Raw genomic sequence first — 26987 nt, forward strand, 5'->3', positions numbered from 1 at the left:
TGATTGGTGCTGTGTGTTTGATGCATGGGCTTTTTTGGGGGGGGTCACTGGTGGCCACAAGTCCGGGGACGTGGGGATGAAAGCTACGTCTGGCTGGGAGGTTTGTTTACTCTAGACTCCGGGAAAAGGAGCTGCTTATTGACCCTCCATTAGAAAAGTCACATTATCATGTATGAGATGAGAGGGTGGGAACACAGGATCAGCTGAAGGAGCGGCTCGTCAAAAAGGGAAAGATCAACAAAGGCGACTGAACATGCACAGCGTGTTTGGTCTGTGCACGGTGTATCAGTGTGGGATGACTGCTGGATGGTGAAGTTGGGCAGCATCAGACGGTCTCTTCTCATAATCACTTTGACCTTTTTGCTCTTTTTCTTTGAACATGCTCAAAGCAGCGCAAGGACATACTGTAAAAAATAAGAATTCAAAGCAAGAGGGAGACGAAGACAAACCAAGAGCGGCTCTTTCATTACCTCTGATTAAAAAATCTAAAATAAAGTCAATGTCAAACATACAGTATATGTCGATTAAAGAAAGACAGTGATTTATTAATTCATTAAAAAAATGTAAAGGTTTATTTTTTTATGTATTGTATGATTTGAGCAGGGGATCTTGTGATCAGTAAGTGTGACCAAATCTCCACTCAAGGTCCACTTACTGGCTTATTCAACCGTCAGCAAATGGTATAACCTCTCGTTGTCATACGCCAAACTTTCCACACGTGATGACACGTGGCTGCATTCGCTGAGGAAGACTGTGGGATGCAATTGCTTATTGCTTTGAAAAGGTCAGTGAGTCTTGAGATTATTGCGTCACATGTGAGAGTCCTGTATCATACTGGAAACTGAGCTCTGCCAGTTGAAGGTTAGATGTGAGTGGATCTGTGAAGTCATCTGAATTAATGACCTGCGGGACACATCTTTGGAAAACATTAGTGTACAGTTACAGGAAGCTGAAGTTAGTCAAATAAAGGAGCCAAAGGAGTGCAGGAATTTGAAGGGGCTGGAATCTTTCTAAAATGTTTTTGGAGGAGAAAAGTTTTCTGAAGAGTTGCTGTAAATACCCATTCTTCATTGTACGCAGAAAAGCAAACAATTGATTTCTCTTTATTAAGAATGTGGTAGTTAACATTGTGTCTAAATGTTAACCTGACCTCTTGAACTAGCCTGGGATAGAGTCACATGTCACGGTCATTGGCCTGAAATGACTCATGAAATGGGGCCTTTATGTGCTGAGAGGCTGCGTTTTGGGGAAAAAAAATGTCCCAAACACTGAACCTGTACAGTCACAGGTGCAATAAATAAACACCTCCTACAGCTTCTCTTGGAGCTGGGCTCTGTGAAGAGATGCTTACTGTTGAGGATGTTTTCTAGTCGTTGGGTCATCGATCCCTCCACTCTCTCTGTACCATCAGACTCCAGCTTCTGGTGGATGGCTGCAACACAAAAGTCAGTATTAATTTGTACTGGGAAGCACTGTGATGGACGAAATACAGAGAAATCCACTGAAAAACAATCAGAGAAATAACAATTGTTTGCATGAGTGTTGAGAAATATGGAAAAAGAAAAAAAAAAAGCGGAAAACGGGTCTCCAAACTGTGGACTGACCAACGTGCAATCCCCTGAGACAGGAACATTTTCAATTTCAGGAACCGAAGGTAAAACAATAAACAGGCCCTACCCCAGTGGTAGATGGGAGATAACCTCGGCGATCCCCGCCCACAGATGCTGCTATTGAACCCCCCTCCCCCTTTGTGCCTGTTCCCACGCAACAGAGGACCTGACCTTGTTCCAGTGTGGTGACTGTACTGGATCAGCTCACCTAGGCAAAGACACTCGCAGCACAGTTTCGTGGTCTTGGGACATTTGGAGTCCTCTGACCTTGAGGTAATGTGAATCTAAAATGTTTCAACTCTCTGAAAACCAACAGTTGAGGGAGCAGAGCTGGAGGTCTGGATGCCAAAAATGACTGTTGCTCAGGGGAAGTGGGAGGAACTCTGATGGCTTGTATCCATCACTTAGCGTGAAGAGCTTTGCGCAGGAGAGGGAGTCTGAAAAAAGGGAATGAGGGGAGAAAACACAGAGAGAGAAAGAGAGGCAGAGCGAGTGGTGTGGCTACCCCAGCGAATAAATAAATGGTGTGCAGTAGTGGGCAGCTGGGTGCTGAGAGCTGCAGTGTGGGTTTATTGACAGAGTGGAAGAGAGGTGGAGAGGGCTTAGGAGACATTCTCATACATTCTTGTGGAGCGATTCAAATATGCAACGAGCAGACATCTCAAGAATGAAGCCGAGAGACAGAAACACCAAAAAAAAAGGAATAACGATCCTCTCGCTCGCCTTCTCTCCACTTCCCTGCCCGTCTTCTCTCACAGTTGTTCCACCACAAATACTGGTTGTTAGCAGAGCCTGGACACAGCAGAGGGAGCAGGAGGCAAAGTGAAGGGGGAGCGTTCTGTAAATAAATATGTGGGTCCATTCTGACAGACAGAAGCCTCAAGGCAGAGACTGAGGTACTCCTAAAGCGCACTGTTCAAACATGCCACGGCCTCATCAGTACGGACATCGCCGGCCCCTTCACGGACCTCTCGCTGTTCGCAGAGCAGCAGAAAATGCGGCCAGATGCAGGTTCAGACAAAGGCACGTAGACGTGGGAGTGTATATGGGAGAGCGGAGGATTGATAGGGCTAAACACACAGGGAGACTAAGACACACACACACACACACACACACACACACACACACATAAAGCAGGTCTGCTTCACGTCTCCACACTCCCCCCTGCCCTGCTGCCAGCTGTGTGTCCTCTGCATCTGTCACACACTGAAGGGCTGATGACGCAACAGCTAACCTAAACATCAGGTCAGAGTCCGGATAACACGCGCAGCCAGGACCTGAGGAAGAGCTGCAGCTCCCGCTTCACTTCCTGGAACCGTCGAGGAGAAAAAAAAAATGAATAAGAATAAAAATACAGTGTCCCTGGATTCTAAAGCTGGAGATGTTTTGACTCCTGCCGGGGCTGGGGGCTCAGGGAATAGGCCCTGGGAATCTGGCATTTTTGGAACACGGTAGCCGTTCCGTTTCCTGCATCACTGGGAGACTTCCTTTTCACACAACAATGAAAAACCACAAATTTCAACATTTTAATAGAAACAACCCTGGACAGCATGTCAGTCAGTCAATCAGCTGGAGCAGCTCTGTCTGAGCACCACTGAGGCTCCACAACTAAACAGTCTCCAGGCCCCTAACCTTCCATCTCTTTCACCAGTCTGTGGTGGTTCACATGGAGTGTTTACAAGACCACTTATTCCCTCCCTGGAAAAAAATCCCTTCTGCAAACAAGTCAAATATTGCCAATGGGGAAAAAATGACAATGAGATTTCTTGAAACTAGTTTAAAAATCAGGTCATAATAAAACTTAATGTGACCTCAAAACGAGTGAGAAGGACTTGACATATAACCCACGACACTTTAGACATTTTAGGTGCTTGAAACTACATCATTTGATTAAATGCCCATTTGGCCTCACAACATACCTCCACCTTTCTACCTCCAGTGACTAGACCACCTGACAAAAGTGAAAAGAGCTTATATCTAGAGGATCGAACCTGAGACTTCAGGTGCATCCTGTCTGAACGTGAGACTCCATGTGACTGATGCATTACTTCTCTGGGTCAAAGCCTCAGATACAGTACTAAGCCTCCCACACTGCCCATACTAGGGTTCAGTTCCCACTGGTGCAAACCACGTTAAAAATACATGCAGGTCTGATTGGTAACACTGTCTTCATATATGTCCCAGGTTGTCCGACCACCTTTATACAGTTGCTTCTCTTTCCTCTTAGATTTGCACATCTTAATGTTTGGTAAGCTGTCATTCAGTGAGATATGTGCTTGACATTTGGAACTTTGTGCCTCTGTAATTAAAGGATGCACTCATTCAACTTTTAAACTCCTGATAACAATTCAGATTCCTCAACTTGGGTTACCCGCTGATAGAGATTCTCAATCTGATACCAACTGACTCTTTCCTCCAAATGTAAATCTGTATACCACATATCATTTTTATCTAAAGTAACATGAGGCCAGGACTTACTGTGCTGCTAAAAACCAAGCCGGCTCCTCACTGTGCCTTAATACAGCAGAAACACTGAATTTTATAATGGCATTCGCAGAGAAACTGATGTGGATTGGTCTATAAAAAAATACATGCACTAATAAGGTGCTCAAAGACTGGAGGCTGATCTGGGTGCAGCTCATTCCATGCAAATCCTATGAGGCCATGCGACTTGATGGTGCACTTCTAATTTGCCCTTTGGAAGCTCTAAGAATACAGCGCTGGCATAAAAAGCTGGCTGGAGTCCCCGGTCTCGTCTCTCCACATGCCAACAACCGACATTAGTTAACTAATCCAAACAGCGCTGTGATTAACAAGATTTGTGGTTTGCAGATGCAAATGTCTAAACTGTGTGCTTGAGCACAGAGTTCATAGTTCATTAGAAAGAGACATGGGATTGTATTTTGCTATTTCTGACATGGTTTGCTATACCCGAGAGCAATTAAGAGGCAATTATTGGGGACAAGAAAAAGAGAGGGAGGGAGAGAAACCCCACGGATGGTGAAGTCAGACTCCTGATGTTCTTTCTAAATATTTTCGATCCGCCTCATTTCTTTCCCCAGATTTGGCTCCTCTTCCTTGTTTCCACCTTGCCGGCAGCAGTGCGCTTGCATTAAAAAATAACTCCAGACTTCTATTAAAGTCATCAATAAAAATCTCACATGCAAGCAGAACAGAAAATAAACAGGAGAGGAGACAAAAATGACCTGATGGTGACTGAGAGGGCTGGAAGGACTACAGCAGCTTCAGAACGAGGAGAACACACAAGCCCCCCTGTTAATTTCTTCTTTTTTTTTTTTTCACAGCTCATTTCTTTTACAGTTTCACAGCTACATCTCAGGTGAGGTTCATTTGGAACGACTCAGAACAACAGAGACCTGCCAAACGCTGCTGAGGGACAAAGAAAGGATTCACAGTGGCTCAGACAGCTGTGCTAACTAGGCCTGGCAGTGAGCTGCTGCAGAGCTGCCTGGAGCTGGCTGGCTGCGAGCAGCACGCCGGCTGGTATGTCGGTTTGGCTGACCATAGCTGGTATACAGAATATCTCCACTTGAGCTATCCATTCTGGTCTACCACTTCATTTTTTATGACTGAAAGCCAAGTTTTGGCCGAGAAAGGATGTTGCAGTGCTGTAATGAGTCACGATGAGAAGACAGGAAGTTTAAAAGTGAACTTTTGAGTCAAGTCGCTGGTCCAAATATGAGACAGTGGTTTTTTTTTGTTTTTTTTTTTTGAATATGACATTTGAAAAGTGGGACTTGTCTGAATAAGGTGAGTCCCTGCTCTTGTGTTGTAAAGTGAGTCTGTTCCTTTATGATAATGTTGCATTTTCGCATGTTACTCATCTTTTTGTTGACAAACTAGCAGGTTTGTTGATGATCGTTTAGAGCGTTTCTGTTATAGTCAGTCGGCCCTAAAAGTGACCTACCAGAGCTCTCACACATCACGTGTTGTTGCCATGAAGGAAATGAACTCAGGACAAGTGAAAACAAGTGGAAAGCACAGAAAATGTCAAGCTCAAGTTTGGTTGCTGTGCAGTGACATACTATCTCCTAAGAAGTTACTAAGAACAGTTGCCTTTTTATATATATATTTATTGTACTTGTACTTGTACCTGTGTAACTGTTTATCCAGCAGACAGTCATGTTTAGTGTCTCAGGCCACATATTATTTCTCCTTTTAGCTCTGTTTTAAAAATGAAAAATATTGATGAGTGTAGCTTTAATGAAGTAATTCATGCTACACTTTTAAAGGAGAAAATGCTTTGAGGATGTGGACTAACTGATGAGTTTGGCAAATGTACAATGTGCAAACTTTGCTAATTACAAGAGCTGTTATTAAAGTAAAACTAGTGAAAATCACTACAAACGTTTCATCACTGGTTAATGTGGACTCTCCTTCAAATGACAGAGCAGAATGAAAGACCGCTTGACTATCATTTCATGCTTGTTGGTTATTATTTTTACTCAAATAAATTCACTAATACATTTAAAATGTGTTCAACATGTTATATGTGCCTACCTTGTTTAATTCACTGTGTTCCTTCCCTTCTAAAAGACTTTCTCCAAGTGGGGTGTCTCATAATCAGAGTCATTTTACATTCAGGCCAATACAGTAAATCCCATCCTGTTCCACAGCTCATAAAGCATCATTATGCCCTCCTGGTTCACAGGTCACTTGAGTGCATCTATGGTGTACTACTTCCTCCATCTGTACATTTCCCTTTGGGGCAGTGGGCACACAGTAGGCACGCTCAGTCTGAACGTGAGAATGACTGTGCATTGTTCCCATTGGTCATATTGGGTCTGTTATCAGCACTATCAGTCCTAATACTCTGGCCTGCATTGTGTTGGTCTGCTCCGTTTATTTAGATTCAGCCACTAACAATGAAAACATCGCCTCTCTCCCAACCGGGGCACAAACACACGGAAAGCAATAATAATAATGATGGAGGCAGAAAAGTGTACGTATAAATAGTAAGGGGAAGTAACTGAGCGGCTATGGCGGGAGGAGAGCGTAAACAGACAAAAGTATGAATGATGAAGCAAACAATTGATTCGAGGTACCTGGCAGAGCGACAGAAGTCAGTCTCTGCTACCTTGAAATCTTTTTGGCATCTGAAAGTCAGCGTGGCCAAGTCTGCATGTGTATGTGTGTGTGTGTGTGTGTGTGTGTGTGTGTGTGTGTGTGTGTGTGTGTGTCCACTTCCAGGCTCTAGGGAGACTCAAGTGAGACTGTGTATGACAGGTGAGAGGTGATCTCATTTTGATGAAGGTGAATTAGCCGTGTTGTGGTTGGCTGGTGTTACTGTAGCAGAAAGTGGAGGGTTTTCACAGAGCCTCCAAATGAGCCTCTTTAATCAACCGCTGCTAAACCGCACGCGGGTGGGGGGGAACAGTCCCGAGACACGAACACTTGCCCACTTTCCAAAATCAAGAGCGCATTTTTTTTGAGCAGAGATGAAGAGTGATGATTTGGAAGTGTGTGTATTAATTGTGGACCATTTGGTGCAGTTCCACAGCACACAAAAATGTGTTAATCCCTCTCACCTGCCAGAGCGTCCTGGGCCTCAAAGAACGTGCTGAGACCTCCCTTCACGTAGGCCAGGCTCCCCTCATTCTTCTTAGTAGCCTGCTTCTTCAGATTACTGGCTGCAATCTTCAACTGCTCAAAACTGAGGAAAGGAAAAACAAGATGATCACGCCGTGTCATATTAGGCCTGCAACATGTGATTACTTTCATCGATTTGACTGTTTGTCTACTTAACTGATTAACTGTTTAGTTTATAACATGTCACAAAAGTTAGAAAAGAGTCCAAGGTGACGTCTTCAAATTGCTCCAACAGTCCAAAATTGTTGGTGATACATTGTGTCATTTCATTTTCTGATCAATCTGTCACCTAATTATTACAGCAAAACAATCCATTAACAATATTTTGCCATTTCGTTGTCAATAGACACTTGTTTTACTGCGCAGCTCGCACACAAGCCTGGAACACAATCGTGCACATATTTTTGGCCAATGTGAGTTCATGTGTCTGTGTCAGTGTCCTGAGTGAGGTTTCCTCCGCAGGAAGAAACAGTCACCCGGCGAGGTCCAAACAGAGGCCCCTGGTCATGCTGGATCCTGGGGTCTGGGTTACTGGAAGGCTAAGCATGGGGAGAGGAAGCCAGGAGAGTCCAAAATAACTCTCCTCTGCTCTGACATGACAGTCAACTGGGCTCAGGGGCTAAACGACCACGTGAAGATTCAGCCAAGAAAACTGGACCTCCAAATGAATGTCATGAAATCCAGTGTAGTGGGCTGCCAAGGTGAAACATGGGCAACGCTGATGCTTCAGCTAGATTGCAAGTTTATTTAAAGCAGCAGTAGGCGCTTCAGTCTAAAACTAACAAACTAACTGCCTAAAAGCGATATGACTTGCAATCATAAACAACAACCTTCAGTTGCTGATGATGTACTTCAGCATGTTTTTAGTAACATAACAAAGTTGTTTTACTTGTCCATCACATTACCATCGAGATAAATCTGATTTGGCATCAAAATGAATATGGATGTATTCCTTAAACTGATACCCACAGACACTATCTGCAAAGCTGCATTTTGAATGATTCAACCTGTGTTTTCCATCAGATAATAAGATAAAACCTTATGACAAGTAAGTTTGACTAAAGTGACGAAAAGTTAATGGTTTTGGTGAGACTAGACCGACTGAAACGTTCAATATAATGTGCTGACTAAAGTAAAAACTGAAATAGCTACAGTTTTCTTTACTTTTCATCAACCCAAACTTGACTAGAAAAAACAGGATGAGCTTGACTAAATATTACACAAATTTAAAACTGATACAGGACCAAGACCAAAAAACAAACAAAAAAAAGGTGGCGGTAAATTAAAACTTTGATTTCTGGAGAACCTGGGTCACAGACAGATGCTTGAATGATGTTTTTGCTTTGTATTTCCCCTGCTTCTTATTAGTAGTTTTGAGGGATGGTAACTTAAGGTTAATGATAACAACGGACCAACCTGGAGCCTGAATGGTTTTCTATGAGGTACCAGGTGGCAGAGAAGTTCTCACTGGTGAAGTCTCCACTCATTCCTGGAAATGTCAGCTCCATGTCCTTCTGTGGGATTTTTCCTCTGGGAGAGGACAGATACAGAGAGATGAACGCAGAAAAAAGGCTGGACTGTAAAAGATGGATGATATGTTAACAATCGAAAAACACTAAGGATTGTGTAGTGCAGCCTGGAATGACACAAAAATAAAGACAAACAAATGCGGAAATATATAAACGATAAATTGTGAGTGAGGAGGCCCTGAGAAAGATTTGTGTACATTGTGAAATTAATTTCTTATATGATGCTTTTCCAGCAGGGGGCAGTGTGCTGTTACAAAGCACACAGGCTGGGAGAGCTTGGCGTGGGAAGTGCAGTGTGTGACGCCTGGGTGCCCCTTGAGGACCCAGCACTCATTAGGGAAGCTTGATCTCTACTAATGACCCGTGGCCTACACAAACCAACCCCCCCAACCACCCACTCTGCAGTTAGACACACATGCAGAAAAAACGACGCATGCACGGTACAGTATTAAGGTCTAAGGTCCGTGAAACAGAAAATCCATTTTCAAGAACACAGCGGTGACGTATGCACGTACAAACGAAGTACTTAGTATGAAGTAAAACACGTACACACTCATTCATGTATATGACATAATATCATCTCTGCAGAGTTGCTGTAATGGTCGAATAAGACTACAACAAACAAAACATACAGAAGTGAAAGAACAAGTTTCCTCAGTGATGAAGAACATATATGCATGAATGTACATATACACAGGTAGAAACACACATTCACTGTATCAGGACGTGCAATATTTTGGAGCAGTTGTGTCACACAACAGCTGCTCTCTAATCTACATTTAACCATCAATTGAATCCTTTACCATACCTTCAAGCACTCTATTAAAATGGAAGTAAATGAAGGTAGCTGAGGGTACCCTTAACTATGTTCACAGTTACTTCTGACTGTGTTTCACTAAAGTGGGCGACACTGTTACACTGACACTGTGAAGCCCTCTGTCTCGTGTCCTTGCTCAGAAGCATCTGCAGCAGCACTGTGCAGTCACACAGAAATCAACAATATGAACTCTGAGGACGGAGCAGCTTGATCTGTAACAACCAATACACTGAACTTTGACGCAAAGGTCAGCAGCACCTGGTTATATTCTTTGTATTTGTTTTATTCTCCATACATATGCAAAGAGAGAAATATATGCTTTTTCAAATGAATGAAATGTCCCATTATGCTGACTGTCATTATCTTTAGTCATCTGAGCAGGCAGTGTTGTTTTGTGAAATATGATGGATGTGAACAGTACATATGTTAAGGTTAGTGTCTGTTATCACTCACTGACAGTGTGATGAGTAGAGTCTGCACGTTATATCTCCAATTCACACATTTGTTTTCAGGCAGTACTTCAGCTCAGGTCATACGTGCTGACCATGTTAACTCCACTCACTTTAAGCGTGTCATGCATTGTGTTTTGTAACAAGCTTGTTTTGTGTGCTGCTGAATGGTTACACCTTGTAGTTAAGCTTGTGGAAATATTAAGAAACAGCTGAGCTCAATGTAGAAACTACATAGACTAGCAGGTTGCACGACTAGTTTGTGTGGTGCAACCTGTTTGATCGAGTGACTTTTCAGTCTTCACTTATTAAACACTTACATGATATCTCGGCCAGTTATGACATTACACACACTGGGGCAAACAGCTCCAGCTGAAAAGCCATCCAGTGACATCACCGCACAAAGAGCGCAAGAGTGGTGCTCCTATACGAACAAACAGTTCTTCTGTTTAAATGCTTTAAAGTAGCATTTTGTCCTAAAGCTCTCCCTGATCACACCAACACAGAGTGATCAGGAGCACAGATGACAGCGTGTCCATATATTACTGCCGAAGGGAATTATGTCGACTTTTTCATGCTGATGTTTCATGCAAACCTGAGAGATGAGTGAATGGTACAGCCTGTTTATGGGGGTCTCGTCTCTGACCGCAAGCGGTCACTTGCCCCCGGCCCCCCAAACTAAACAAACACTAAGCTAGAAATGCCAGAACCTGACAACACAAACTATATATTACAACTTGTGCACTCCCTGCCAGGCGCGTGGGAGGCAGCACCACGCTGCCTGCTCCGAGGCGGTATACAAACATGTGTGTGGGTCGCTGCTTTAGTTCTTTCCAAATCCCTTTCTATCGTCGTCCTCTCTGCTTTATACACAATTATTCTGTTTCCACTCCCTGTGAGCAGCGGTTAGAGGCAGTTCAGCCATTGCTGTGTTGGCATAATATTTCAAACGCCTGCATATGGGGAGAGTTTGTTTCTGTTTATGGATGTAAACCATGACTCAATGGCTAGAGCGCGTGTGTTTATGGCGGCGTGATTGTGCTGAGCGATTTCTGTGTGTGCGTTCTCGTGTGTTCTCAGGCCGTACTTGTCTAACTCGATGCCCAGTGGATTGCTGGGTCGCAGGGAGAGGGGGGAGATGCCTTTGTTGCGGTCAGTCCTCATGTCGTAGTAGTTCATCTCATCCACCCACACAGCAGTTTGGTCCAGGATACCTGCGGGACAGGGCAGGACAGGAGAAGCGAGACACACGTCACTGAGCTCAACAACACGTCCCAGATGTGCACTCACACACAAACGCACAGACGTACACTCTCTCAAACACATTTTGCACACAAACAAACACTCACTTTCATGCAGCACCACATATTATGCTTTACTTTTTATTTACTTTATATTTTAACTACGAGCCCGATTCCAAAAAGTTGGTATGTTGCGTAAAATGTAAATAGAAACAGAATGCAATCATTTGCAAGCAAACTGTGTTTACTGATAGCAATTTGAACGAAGTGTTCCTGAGTCCATGCAGTAACATCCTTCATCCAATCATGTGTTCACAGAGTGGTGAACCTCTCTCCATCCTCGCTTGTGATCGACTGAGCCTTTCCAGGATGCTCCTTTCATACCCAATCATGATACTATCACCTGTCACCACTCAACCTGTTTACCTGTGGAATGTTCCAAACAGGTGTTTTTGGAGCATTCCACATCTTTCCCAGTCTTTAGCTGCTCCTGTCCCAACGTGTTTGAAACGTGTTGCTTCATCACATTCAGAATAAGCAGATATTTACAAAAATGAATGAAGCTGATGAGGTCAAATGAGAGCTACAATGATTAATCGATGAGTTGCCAAGTATCTAATTAATCACTAAATATTTTGATAATTGTGTCAGTTCGAGTAACTAAAAAAAAAGTCAAAATTCTCTGATTCCAGCTTCTTAAATGTGAATATTTGCTGGTTTATTCACTCCTCTGTGTCAGTGAACTCAATATTTTTGGGTTTTGGACAAAACAACACATGTGAGCACGTCATCTTGAGCTTTGGGAAATCAATGTTTTCCACCACTTTCTGACATTTTACAGACCTAACAACTTATGAATTAATTGGGGGAAAAAATAGACAGATTAGCTGACGGTGAAACTAATCGAGGACTGCGGCCCTCGGTAAAACATTACATGTATTGTTTTTGTTCAATTGAGTATATGTCAAAAGAGATCAGCAAATCATCACATACTGTTTTATTCATGTTTTACACAGTGTCCCATTCTTCTGGAATCTGGGTTGGACCGTATATTTCTCGTTATCGCAGTTTAACTCGTACTCTGTACATACGGCATCTATTCCATGTTTGTAGGTCCTGGTAAAGTGCATGTGCTTCAGAAAACACACGGAAATGGACAAATCACTTTGACGACGCATATCCAGGGTAAAGAAATGCTTCAAGTGTTATACACACACAGAAGCTTCTTGGGGACACACACTGATGCAGTGTGGAGCCAATATCTCTTATAATATTGGAAACGTAGATTTTTTTTTTTTATGTGCCTGTGTTTTGTCTATTTACTTAATTTTTTTTTTTTCAAACTGTAGACAATGGAGCTCTCTCGCCCACCGTAGGGATTCCTCCCTCTGTTGCTCTTTCAGAGGGAGTCTCCCATTTTTTTCATCCTGATAAGGTTTGTTTTGTGAAAAAGGTTCCTTATCTGCATTGTGTTTGGAAGCATAGAGGGTGTCAAACAGATTGTAAAGCCCTCTGGGACAAACTTGTAATTTTGGGCTGCATAAACTTTACTTGACTTGGCTGCAACTAGTCCTCAAACAATGATTATTATCCACCAGATATTTTGATCATCCATCACTTGTTTGTCTTTATTGTGTGCTGGTTTCAGCCTCTTACATTTGAGGATTTGCTGCTTGTCTCTGTTTTCTGTCACCGCCAATTGAGGATCTTTTGGTTTTGAATTGTTAGTTGGAAAAAACAAAAAATACGAAGACGTCACCTTGAGCTCTGGGACCTTGGGACGAGCACTTTTCACTATTTTCTGATGTTTTATAGACTAAACACTGACGAAATTAATTTAAAAAAAGAGCTTGACCACGAATGTAAATAATCATGAGCTGCAGCCCTGGTTGCAACCTATCTGCTCTTGCCCAGGCTAGCAAATCAGATTTTTTGAGTCATGCCTTACCAATCCTCTCCGGCCTGAGCAGTTTGAATGAGACCGTGGAGGTGCCGAGACCTCCGGACTTGGTGGTGACAATGATCTCTCCCTTGTCGTCTTTGGCAGGACCCACGCGGCACACTATCTTGCTGGCTGACATCCACTCGGCTGTCAGCAGGCAGTTGTGGCCGCAGATCGACAGACCTGAGACAGAAGACAGAGGGAAGAGGTGAAAAGGGTGAGACGCAGCCACACAGTGACAGCACAAATAAACAGAATGTAGCACCGACACACACAGACAATCTATAACAAGAGGAGCTCGCTCACACAGAATTGGCGTCTATCAGCAAGTTTAGTCAAACTGTCACCCTGGGTCAAAGTTCAAGTTGGAGTCATGATGGGTGTGGGTGGCCGTGACCTTCCTTCCTCTCTCACTTAGCTCCTTTAAGCTAACGTGTGTCACTTCAGTGCTAAGTGGCCCATTACTGGAACAATGTGCACTTTGCGCCTACATCTGTCGTCTTCTCTTTAAACCCTCTTGAAAACTATTTGGACACTAGAAGACAGGCACAGGGATTACTCTGACATTTCCAGCTGAGGGGATTCAGCAAGCCTCATGTGTGTATAATCAAACATCATAAAAGCTTGTGAAGGCTGATCAACAAATAGCCCATAAAACCGTGAATAATATGCCCATTAGAGCCCCATTTCCTGCCTCTGTTCTCTACTGGCCACTTTGTTTGAATACATAAGCACTCACACACATTTGTGCATATCTAATTGTCTAATTCCGGTCCCCAGGGACATTCATGGTCAGAAATAGACCAGTATCACAGGCCAGAGCACAGCATGCCAAGCATGGAGCAGTGTGTGAGTCCTCTGGACTCTGGAGTGGAGGAGGAATTGGCGAACATGAGGGAAAATATCAGTATAGAAATAGTGTGACGTTCAAACCATAATGAGAACAAGATGGAGGTAGTCCATCTGTGTGGCTCTTGAGAACCATAAAAAAGACACACCACCAACAGCTCTATTTTCACATTAATGCGTGTTGATAAGCTCTCGAGTTTCTCAAACTGGTCATCTAAATATTCACCAAATGTGTGTGTTCGGTGTGTTGCGGGGGAGCTGGCAGAAAGACACCAAATTGAATTACATAACAGCAAAATATCTCAATATTCTATTTGCATTGTCTTTTAAAGAGCTCTTTCTATGTAACCTTTAAAGAGCACTTCAAACATAACATTTACATGTACAAGAATTTCACAGTGGATGCATCTAAATTGAAATTGGATGATGAAATGGTCAAAAACATTTTAGATTTTTAAATGAATTTTTTTTTTTTGTGCTTTGTGCCAACACAATTTTTAGTAACTTTACAGAATCAAAATACTTCTTCTAACACTTTAAACATTTTAAACATTCATGTAGTAGCCTGTTCAAATGAATAATCACTGCTCATACGTCCTCAAAATATAACATTCTTTCCTCTTCAAAAAGCTTTAGTTTGAGTTGAAACTGTTTTTTAACTCAATTTATGAAACTGTCATGACAGGAACAGCTGATCAGTAATCAGGCGTCCTGTTCACTTACGGATCACATAAACAAAAACAAACCTGACACCAGCCTGTTTAAAAAGGGCTTGCTGTGGTTTGTTGATGGATAAGTTCATAAAATCAGTTAATACGTCTCAAGTTACAAAACACTCTAGATCAGAAATTACATGACAACAGAAGAGTTCTATTTACCCGACATGAGCGTCTCTTGAGTGAGACAATAAAAAACATCTTTTGAGAATTATTAATTATTATTTAGGGTAAAACAAATAAGTGTTAATTCCCTAATGTGTTGGCATCTAATACATGTATTTTTACATCTTTTTGCTGATATAAAAACATCAATACACTGTATACTTATTATTCATTTACACTCCTACATGCATATTCAATTAAGAAAGAAGAAAGAAAAAATATCAAGAGCAGCATTGTAAAGGACGAGCATGGAAGTCTTCATTCCCCATCAAAATCAATATTGCTGACCAGGGAATTTATTTTTAAAAATTAAACAAACATAGAAATGACAACATTTTACCAAGACAGAGCTGTGAGTGTGGTTAGTCATGTGGTTCTAAATGTATTACCGATGAGGTCGGCTGGGCCCGTGCCCAGGTTTTCTCCGCGGATGGTAACTTTGGTCCAAGCCGCACCCTCCTTGGGCGAGATGCCCGTGACCAGCGGGGGCTGACGGGCACGAGACATGGTGGCCTGAGGCAGACGGGAGCAGCGGGGCGATCAGCACCTGGACATGGAAAAAGAGAGACAGAGGGAGGCATATATTAGAGGACACCATGACTAACACTCTGCAAACTCCACACACTGACAGCTCGGTTAACACACATGAACATCCAGTAATAAATCAATCCGTGCTGAAATGATCCGAGTGTCAATAAATCTGCCTCTTTACACATAATTAACGAAGGGTTTAATAATTAGCTAACTGTTTCAGTGACTTATTAAAAACAGTTGCTGGTTGTAGACAAAAAAAAAAATAGTGAAAATAATATAATACAGGCTGAGCACTGCTGTAAGAACGAATGAAGAATTTTCACAAAACACCAGTATGAGCAGCATCTGTAGTGAACAATACCCAACGGGTCTTAAAAAGGGAATAAAAAAAATAATATCAACAATGAGTAAAAAGCTGCTCCTACGTGTACATTTTTTTAAATTCACCAGCCGCTATTACCGACAGGACAAACAGATATTTAAGGCTTTAGAGCTGACTGCGGACAGCAAAATACGAGCAGCATTTGGCTGGCAGATAGTGTTAATTTCCCACCCTGTAGGTCTCCAAACAATGTATGCATTGCAGCAGTTATCTCTCAGATAATAGGAAAAATAGAGAAGGGAGCCAAGAATGAAGGAGCAGACAGAGAGCAGGGAGGAAAGGAAGAATGTAAACCTCACAGCGAAGGATAAATAAACCTGGACTCTCCAATCATTCCACATAAGCCCACACAATACAGTACAGATTATGGTACAAACGAAGGAGCACCCATGCAAATCAGTTCACGTAGGGGCTGAGCAAAGGAACAGAGGGAATCATTCCAAATAAAAAAATGAAAGGATGTATTTCAGCAGCACAGATGTTTGCTAATAAATTACTGCCAGGTCTGAAAAAGGCTGACCAATCTAGACTCTATGAAGCAGCTTGAGCGAAGCTTCCGCCCTTTTGCTCCGCAGCCAAAACACGTTCTCCACAAACAATGCAGGAGTTCACACGGACCGGACCTGCAGCAAGTTCACGGTGGTCACCCTTTGCACAGTTACATGGTCAGTAATTATGGGTAGGCGCGCAGCCGAGGTGCAAGAAGACGTCCAAGAGCCAATGGGGGTGTCAGTATCAAAGGAAATCAAAACTGAATGAGCACAACATTGATTAGTCTACTTGTTAGAGAGACTTTCCTGTAAAAACTAAATCAGAGGTTTAAGGCCTGCAGCAGCCAGTCCAGAGCCACAAACCAGAGCGAAGACATTTGATTATTTTCATTGTCATTATATATATTTTATAGCTATAAGAAATTAATTATATAGTCTATAAAATGTTAAAAAAATATTGCAAAATGTAAAACACAATTTCCCAGAGAGCAAAGGCAGAATGCTAGTTTGGTGTGCACCGCAGTGTAAAACCTAAACATATTCATGTTTACGATGACACAAAACAGAGAAAAGCAGCTAATCCTCACATTAGAGACGCTGGGACGAGCAGTGTTTGACATTTTGGTTTCATCAGTTGCTTGAAGGATTAGTCCGTCTTTCGCTAACCCTGGGGTCAAAACCCCATGTGGTCCTCTGATATGTAAACGTCACATCAGACCAATGATGGTGTTGTACTGAACTGCAATATACTGAGAGACGCTTTAATATTCTGCTCACTTTATGCATGTAAATGGAAGTCCAGTACAATAACACCACTAACGATGGCCTCAGTAAGAAACACATGATTGAATTTTCACATTTGACAATGTCACCAACAAGTGAATTTATTTATTTTATTTAATTTTTTTAGAAGAAGAAGAAGAAGAAGAAGAAGAAGAAGAACAACTTTTATGAACTTTGTTAAGGTAGAATTTACGGCATAGCTGCAACAGATTATGCAGGTGTACCTAATAAAGTGGTTACAGGGTGACTGTGGAGCAAAATGTTCTCCTCATTAAAACACATGTTTAAAAAGTATCCGATAGCCATTACAAACTTTTAAATTGCTACAGTCATACAACATCGAGAACGTCTCTGGATTAATCAATTACCCAAATTATCGTTAATGCATTTTCTAGAGACAGACTAACTGACAAACTGCGGTTTGTTAGTAACCACATATCCTTCTTAGAACTGAAGCACCATCAGTTCACGGACCAGCGGCCGACTGTTTGTCTCATGGCACTTTGTAAATATCGCAGGGTCTCAGAGCTCAGATTTTTCTTCATGTCCTTGAACAGTCTGGAAACTGTGAGAACGTATGTTGCTGAACGTATGGCACTTGGCACAACAACAACACAGAAGCACGAAAAGCTGCAGCGGGACGGCAGCGCACGCATTGACCTGGAAACCTCCGAGAGTAGGAACCTTTCTGGGAAACCTTTCTGTCACAGGGGCCCCCTCCGTCGCCTTGACATCCCAGAGTTAACAAGAAAACTCCGACGGGATTTACCTCGTGTTGTTGCTGCGGCCCCGTGCTTGTCAGAGGAAATGGAGGGGCTATGTATCTGACATGGCGAAGATAAGAGGTTAACAGGCCTAAAACGAGAGCTCGGTATATCCTTCATCAATCCCATATGTTTAGAGTGGGAGCGGCGAGGGGCAGAGGATTGGGATCTTTATTTTGTACAATTCTGATTCTGCTTCCAGGAGTGTTTCTAGCCTATCCCACCCCCCCTCATCTTGGAAATACACGTGCACAAACACACAGATAGCCTGCCCCCACACATACACACACACACACACACACACACACATACATGCTGGGCAGAATGACAGCTCAGCTAGGTTGCGTGCGAGGGGCCCGAGCTGGTGTTGTGTGGTCTGTGTGTATGTGGAAGGATCTGCGGAGAGGTCTGGGCAGTGTGTGTATATGTGTGTATATGAGTGTATGTGTGTGTGTGTGTGTGTGTGTGTGTGTGTGTGTGTGTGTGTGTGTGGTCTGGGTGTGTGGTCTCTGGCGCGGGCCTGGGGAGAGCCTGCTGACGGCTGGGATGAGAAAAGAGCCGCTGTGTTTACTTTACTCTGGGGGCTGTGCATGGACACGGGAACACTGCCCAGACCCCTCTCTATAACACCAGCGTGCACACACACACACAAACACCGACTCACACAGAAACTAAGGGGACTCTTGCACAAGTTCCATGTCACACAGCATCACAAATACCCTGTAAACTTACTAACAGAAAGTATAACTATACACAGGCTGAGCCCTACATGAATGATTTTTTCCTTAAAGTAGCATGAAGAAGAAAACAAAAGAGGAGCTCCAACTGGAAACTTACGAGGTGGGCTGCATTTTTCACGAGACGGAGAAAAGCATTGACCTCTAGGGGGCATCAGAGGATCCCCACAAGATCACAGCACCTTCGTCCCACATGTGTCGAGCCATGCCGTCCTGCGAAGGCTAAATTTAATCAGTGACAACACAGAACCAGATTTAGCCCCTTTTCTCTCGCTCGATTCTCTTCCAACCATGATGCTGTTAGTCCCCAGCCCCCAACCCCGACCTCTCTCTCTGGTAATATGGCTAAAAAGGCAGGTTTGTTTTCCTTGGAGGCTGACTAACAAACAGCAGGGTTGGCTCTCATCTGTGTGGTAGCTGTGGAAGTCTGAGGCTTGGGGATCTTCTTGCAGCGCTGCTAATAAGTGACAAGCCTTCCTTGGCTTGGTGCAGGAGTATGCAAACACAAAGACTTTGCATTACAGCTCTAAACAAATCTTTTTTGTCACATGAAACCATTCAGTTTCCAAACACTGCAGTACACCCCAAAAATGCTCAATGGTCAGACCAAAGGCGGCGATTTCTTTTTCATGAGAAAGACGGACTGCGCTCAGTCCTCCTGAGCGTCATGTAGACTCTCAGCTTTTCAGATTGGGACATGTGAGCGATTTTCTCCTGCTAGGGTTTCGATGGCAGCACACATCAGAAAAGACGACTGACGAAAAAACTATTTCAAATATCACAATTAATTTCATATTTCCTTGTGAAATTCAGATTAAGATCAAATAAGATTAGATAAAGATTTGCATTTCGAGTACCAGCTCTGATGCATCAAATCAAGTGTTTCTATTCACTGGTGACCTGTCTGATGCACAACAGGTGTTTGTTTTAAGCCCACCGTGATTAACTGGACTGCACAGAGGAGCATTTACAGTAAACACACATCTGCATTTTCCATACAGGATTATATCATTTTTAATTGGTTGTAAGTGATGGATCAGTTGTTGCTGCAGCTAAATAATTAAAAAAAAAACACCTCACCACAAATAAAGATTTATTTAAATGGTTGAAATCAGTATGACAAAATTAAAAAACCATTTCTAATATTAAAATAAATCACAGCAGGACAAGTCACATCGGAAATAAAAGAAGTCACAGTGAATGCCTCTGACTGTGTGTCACTGCTGCCCAGTGCGTCCGACAAAAGTCACATTAACTCATTTTGCAAGAGCTTTAATTACACATTTACTTAGAATCACTATTTGGACAACAGAATTTCACAGATATGATTCCACTAAAAGTTGATCAACAATAACATCAAATTATCTAGAAGTGGAATAAGAAGGTGAATAATCAAATACACAGAAAATGTCCAATTTCTAAGTTATTTATAAGGTAAAAATGCCAAACAATTGCTGGTTCAGCTCCTCCAATGAGAGGACTTTCTACTTTTCTCAGTTGTATATCATAAATTGAATATTTGTGGTTTTAAACTGTTGATCAGACAAAGTAAAACTTTGGGCTCTGAGAAACTGCAAAAGATATTTATCATAACTTTCTGATCAACTGATAAATTCAAATAATTAATTAGAAACAATGATACTTGTCTGTATCAGTTATCACCTAACCTTCTCTGAGGCTCAGGCCACATAGCTGCAGCATGTCACAGCCTCTCTTTCTCCATTGTGAACCATTAAACAAAGGGAGGAACGTATACCTAAGACAAAAATCTGGTCCGGATTTAAAAGTCTTCCAAACAATGCAACAAAATCAATTACCTCCACTTAGATCACACACAAGTCTTCCAAACTCTGACATTTGGCGAGCTTGTTATTACAATAACTTCTGCAACGGTCTGCGGCACCGAGGACATGAAAATCTTATCTACCCGACCCACCGGATCGTGAATAAGGCGTTCATACCTCTGATCATATGCTGCTCTCAGCTCAAAGGTGACTCCCATATGGCAGTGATTGGCAAGTGTGTGTGTGGATGTGTGTGCGCAAGAGAGAGTAATGGGTTTAGGGGGCACAAAGGGACCCATTTAGACAGTTCATCACCCTCACCCCCTCCATCTTCCATCAGAGCAGCGGCTCAGACGCCCCCCCCCCCCCCACCCCCCCCCCCACCCCCCACTAACACCATTTCACTCCGTGCTCCCCAACATTACACAAACACCAGATTCCATCAAAGATCCCCCCGACTCCTGTGAATGGACAGAGCGAGCCAAACATCACCCAGCCTGAGATGAGTGGTCTGATCACACGGGCTGGGCGCAGCTTTGAACAATCCTCCACAGTGTTCGCTCACACCCCGGCCACCACATGCCTCTACGGTGCGGAGAGGGCGGCGGGGCTGATAGATTATGGTCAATTTTAGCCTATCGGCTGCGTCGTATTTCAAATAAACGGATCATAAATAACGTGCAGTGTGCAGGCTCTGTTTGGAAACAGACGCCGCGGCCACTGTCCAGTCGCTGAGTTCTTCCGCAATGAGTCAGCTTCTCCTGCCTTCAGAGTCTTTCGTGACAGAGAAAGAGGACAGAGCGATCAGATGTGTGCCTCTGGCTCAATATCCGACCATCATGATGTCTGCCCACAGGCTCTGTTATCTTTAGGCCTGTCTGTTTGTTTGTTTGTCAGTCTCAAGCGCTTTTCAGAGTAAGGCCTAACGAAGTGAAGTCCCCAATTTCCCATATAAAAACCCTGGAACAATAAACAGAAATATGAAGTATAGGCTTGCAAATGCAGGAAGATGTTTTCAGAGGATTAAGAGACTGGAGACAGGCGGCTTTGCCCAGTGACATGGCGAAACGGAGAGATCTGAACCTTCATGAACCAGGCTGAAGCACTGCTGCCCCAGCTGCTTTACATAAAAACACATCAGCAGCGTGAGAACCACCCTCACAGTCACCATCCAGAATTAAACTAACACTGCTGCTGACAAGACAAATCAACACTTTCATTTAGGGTTGCAACTAATTAATAATATTTCAATTATCGACCAATCTGCTGATCATTATTTCTCATCATTATTTCCTTACAGGGACGTAACTACAAATCAATTATTTTCTCAATGAATCATGAATCGACTGTTCAATAAATGAAGTGTCAGAAAATACTGACAAATGTAAGAACACTAAGCTGAAGTCTTCAAACTGCTTGTTTTGTCTGAACACCAGTCCAGAACCCACAAATGTTCAACTTATGATCATAGAAAACTATAAAAAAAAAATGTAAATCTGTGAGGCTGAAACCAGAGATTTTTCTGCACTGAAGGATTAATGGAATATGAAAATTATGACAGAATAATTTTCTGACAATTGACTCGAGTCATAAAATCTCAAAAAAATTGTAAAAAGTAATAATAGCAGAAAGGTGATGTGTTAAAATGTTCGTTTTGTTGGATGTTTTGTCAGTCAAACAGTTAAAAAACCTAAAGGTATTTAATTTACAAGACAAAGCAAAGCAGCAAATCCTCACATCTGACAATCTGGAACAGCAAATGTTTGGCATCTCTTACAACTACAAGGCATAATCAATTATCCAAATTGTTTTTCATTATTGTTTGGGAAATTAACTCATTAAATAATCAACTCGGGCTGCAACCAACACTTTCTTTACTCATCGAACGCTCACAGTGAAAGCGCCTGTTCCAGGGACTAACATAATGTTTTAAAAATGTCTCTGCTTTTGTTTGTTTGGTCTGACTAACAGTCGAGAACCTTATATATTCAGTTTACTATCACACAACACAGAAAAAGCAGCAAGTCCTTGCAACTGAAGAAGAAACTGACACCAAGGAAAAGTGAGGAAAAAGGTGCTGAAAAGGTGAATTGATTATAGATTCATTTAGTGTTAAACTGTGTCACTCTATGATCAGCTATCTGTTTCAATCAGTCTGATCTCGCAATAATCTGCACTGAGGTGAGCACATTTGGACTGAGCTTGTCCACTGAGCTGTGCTGTGACCTGTTTTCCCAGCCCAAAGCCCCTCTGTCTGTCTGTCCAGGTCTGACTGGGTCACAGAATCCACACTGTGAAAAGCAGCGGTCCAGCACGCCTGTCAGCGGGGAGGAGGCTACCAGGTGGGGCGGCCTGCAGAGAGCAGACAGGGGTGAGAGAGAAGTGCCGCTTCACAAACAAGGCTCGGCCTGACCCCCGCCGCTCCAGTCACCCCGAAGTCTACGGAGCAGCGGCACTGAGGAAAAGCCTCAAAAAACACAACCCACCGCATTCCACCAAAACAAACAAGCAGGGCCACCCAAATTTTTCAATTACAGCCCAGAGAGGGGGGCAGGAAACGGATCAGTGTAGCCTTGCCCCCGCCATCCCCCAGCCGAGCAGTGCTGACTTTGGGGAAGAGAAGGAGATGCACAGAGCTCTGCGGGCTGACTCTCTCACTGAAAGGCCGGGGACTTGCTGGCGTGGACGTCGAAACAAATGATGGAGGATCTCGATGACAACTTACTCCTGTGACATGGCGCATGCCTGCAATCGACCTGTCAATCAGTCACTCTCATTTGCTCTCTTATGTAATCATTCAGTTTAACCAGCACACATGGAGACGTGCTAGAGGTACTGTTCCCCCTGAAAATCCTATTTAAAGAAAGTATGTTAGAACAATATTTGTCAGAAGTACACAGAGTATGGATTACAGAGGCTTAGACTCTGTTCTGTTTGAAAACACTCGCCTTAATGAGGCTGAGCTCAGAGAAGTGTCTATATCCAATCAGGGAGGACACGAGGGGTCTTTAAGTCACACCTTTGGACCTACCACAGTTGAAACAGCACTTTCTTGATATCTGAGTAACATAGGCTTGATGGAATATTTCTAAAACATAAGAAGCACAGCTCACATCACATCAGCTCAGTATCAACTGGATACTGCAACTACATGTGGTTTTATAAAAAAGAACTTTTAGGACCAAACACCAAACTTGAAGCTTATCACTTCCATCACAGTTTGATGTTGGCCCTTGTGTTTCAAACAACTTGATCTACTCGAAATTTTCACTACTAATTGGGTGGAGCATGCTGCATCTGAATGACGCCACAATATGTTCTCTGGCTGACGGTCAATGAAATCCTGCTTTACGTCATTTTTTATTTAATCCTTATTTAAGCAGGAAGTCCTTTGAGATTAAAATCTCTTTTACGAGGGAGACCTGGCCAAGATAGCGGACCATTACAAAGTTACAAAAATTCTAAGATACAATTTGTTAAGATGAGATAAGGACAGTCAAAAAAAGATAGCAGATACATAAAACTAAATCCATTTTAGGAAATGGCATTCAGTTACATAGTTTTTTTTTTTTATCTGAACTCTCCCAAGGAGACAAGATCCTTCAGCTGTAGTGTGTTCTCAAGGTTATTCCATGACCAGGATGCAGATGCTCTACCAAGCTCTGAGCAAATTCTGGGTACCTGGCAGAGCAGCTGTCCAGAGGAGCGAAAGCCGTAACAGCTGTTAGTGAGTGATAGGAGATCACTACGATATGAAGGGACTTTACCCAGTATGGCTTTGTAAATAAAAATATACTAATACTGCTGTCTCCTTAGGTCTAATGGAAACCAGGAAACAAGATCATAAAGTACACAGTCATGGATTGTGTACAGAACAATGAGTTGGATATAAAACCAAGAGAACTGAGATACACAGAGTCTAGACAGCGAGGATGAGGAAGAGAGGAGGAAGAGAGGAGGAAGAGAGGAGGACGCGGCATTCATAAATGATGTTCCCATGGTCCAGATCACTGAAGAACGTAGCCTGAACAAGTGTTTTCCTAAGTGCTAAATTAAAGCAGGCCTAATTTCCAGTTGCTTCACGAGGTTTTCAATGCACTCTGAAAGACAGTCTGTCATCCACCCAAATACCCAATTATCCAAAGATGGCGCTCTTTAAAGTGAGTCTCCTCCTCTGCTATGTATGAATGCAACCCCTCACTTCAGTTTATGTTACAATCTCATCCACAGTTTTAATGATACAACGGAAGGAAAAAGTAAAATGAAGTTATTTACGCAAAAATGCCAAACATGAATTGGTTCTAGCTTCACTCATACGTGACAGAAAACTGGATATCTTCGGTTTTTGGACTGCTTGTCAAATAAAGCAACTATCTGAATACATCTCCTTGTTGTGGGAAATCATAAAAGACATTTTTTCACATTTTTCTGACAAAAGGATCCATCAAGCAATCCAGAAAATAATCCACAGATTAATCAGCGAAAATGATCATTAGTTGCAGCCTTATTGCATATTTCAGTAACAGAAGAGAAGCAATAAATCCTTTAGAAAACTGTTGGAAACTTTACAGATGTGGCAATTAGCTGAAATCAGACTTAAAGGCAGCTTTAAACACAAGAACTATAGTGATATTAATGTCCATCTCCACACCTTTTTCCAAGCTTCGTCACTGAAGCCTCACACTGACATGTCTTTATACCTCTTTAAGTCATTCACGAGAGATGAGCACACTGTCTGTGGGACAGCAAAGAGGGAACATCATCCCCGAAAATGACAAGATGACTCCTGAAGAGGACTGTCATGGAGTCAGCAAAACAAGGCAACAAAGTGATGGCAACTGAACAAATAGCTTGTAATCAATTTGCTTAATGGAATGACTGAACTTAGAATATGAACCAATGCTTTGTTATCTACAGGCAGTGAATACTCTTAAACAGTGTGTGTTTCGAAAACCTAACTCACAGTAGTCTAATATTTATTCATCAGAGTGTTTTCCAGTCAGTGGAAGGATGCCTTCTTCAGTCATATGAGATCATTTGGTGGGATTATTTTTTGCTCATTCCCATCTGTGTACAGCACAGGAAATGTTTCCCAAGTATAAACAAGGTCCAATACATTTTCTCTGTTTTAATAAAGCCCTTCATCATTATTTCTGTCAAAGGACCGTTAATTACTCTATTTTCATTGGAATGGATTGCACAGTGTTTATAGAGGCTGGGGGAGATATCATACCACCTGGCAATGAGTAACTAGTGCAGACTCTGTTTCCAGTTGTCTCAATCACACTTTTGTAGTTGCTTCACTTGATGGGAGAGATGTATCCAGCGCTTGGTAAAGGACATGAGGAGTGTGGGGGCTTTGCTTTGATTAGATGTGGTATAAACACTTTCCTTTAAATTACAGTTAAAGGTCTGTGGATTATCCGGAGTAATCGGGACATAGTTTTTAACAAGACACATTGCTACTAAGTCAATTGTCATTTTTCAGTGCTATGAGCATCACAGTCGAGGTTTATACTCTTTGTTATTAATATGACACTGACAGTATGAATGAAACCTGGGACTCGCTATGTAGAGACAAGCAAAAGGCGGAGAAAAAGGAGGAAAGACGGAGATGGATATACGCATGTTAACGTTATACGAGGCAACTAACAGCAGAGACTACAAATGTAGACGAGTACCGCCTGATGTGGCATTAACGCACCGAAGACACTGACAGCCATCACCAAGTCTTGAAATGTGTTCTTCTGCAAAACCAGCGCACCATCACCTTTAAAGTGACAGATGTTTTGAGGTTGAATTTCGTTCAGCTAATCGTGTTTCCGTAATGACGGTGCAAGATGGCATTAGCTATATGTGTCAGCTGTTTCTATTCCGACTGGCTATCGTTACTACGTCGCACACAACACACAAAACAACCCATCAGTGATTTTCCAGAAAAGGATGCCAGCTTTGTTGACAAAACTGACATCTAACGTTAGCATAGGCTAACTAGCGCTCGCTAGCAAGCCCTTCGTTATGCCGGAAAGGGCGAGCAGAAGGTGTCATTTGTGTTCGTCGTAATCTTACAAACCGCTTACATTATCGCCTGTCCTGACGCCACTACTTTGACTCGACTATAAACATTTAACAGTAAATATATTAGAGAAATGGTAACTTACAGATTACAGCAGCTGGACTGCAGCGACCGTTTCCTGTATCCTGTGACTACTTCCGTTTTTGTTTCTTTCAGAATAAAATCAATAAAATTAAATAACCACAAGTGATTAGAGATGCTGATTTGCTTTGTGGCTAATTGTAACTAATCAATTGCATGGTTGAAGCCCTGATGTCCATGTAATTTGCCAATATATTGCATTGTCATCTATTTAGACACATCGTACTCCTCCTGAAAAACACTGACAGTATTACAGTAGTATCACGTTCCTAATTTTTGTGTATTCCATGTCCCGCTTTGACCAATGGAAATTTCTATGGCCTCAAATAAAATCCAAACAGAAGAAATTGTAAAATATAGAAACTGCCTTTTTTCTGACATATTCTACCTTTTACTGTGCAGCTTTGCAAAGTATTGAAATGCATTT

General features: G+C 42.4%; 1 protein-coding gene across 2 annotated transcripts in view; it reads right to left on the minus strand.

Moving 5' to 3' along the window:
* The window catches only part of exoc2 (exocyst complex component 2), a 52370-nt gene extending 25746 nt beyond the window's left edge, over positions 1–26624 (minus strand). For both annotated transcript variants that reach the window (XM_076723423.1, XM_076723414.1), the window contains exons 1-7: positions 26565–26624; positions 15318–15475; positions 13205–13381; positions 11103–11229; positions 8637–8750; positions 7160–7284; positions 1352–1432 (exon numbers count right to left, since the gene is read on the minus strand). In XM_076723423.1, coding sequence (XP_076579538.1) covers positions 1352–1432; positions 7160–7284; positions 8637–8750; positions 11103–11229; positions 13205–13381; positions 15318–15435 — 742 coding nt within the window. In that variant the 5' untranslated portion in view covers positions 15436–15475; positions 26565–26624. The remainder of the gene's footprint in view (positions 1–1351; positions 1433–7159; positions 7285–8636; positions 8751–11102; positions 11230–13204; positions 13382–15317; positions 15476–26564) is intronic.
* Positions 26625–26987: the final 363 nt, after the last annotated feature.

The sequence above is a fragment of the Chaetodon auriga genome, chromosome 3 (assembly GCF_051107435.1).
Source record: "Chaetodon auriga isolate fChaAug3 chromosome 3, fChaAug3.hap1, whole genome shotgun sequence".
Taxonomy (NCBI): domain Eukaryota; kingdom Metazoa; phylum Chordata; class Actinopteri; order Chaetodontiformes; family Chaetodontidae; genus Chaetodon; species Chaetodon auriga.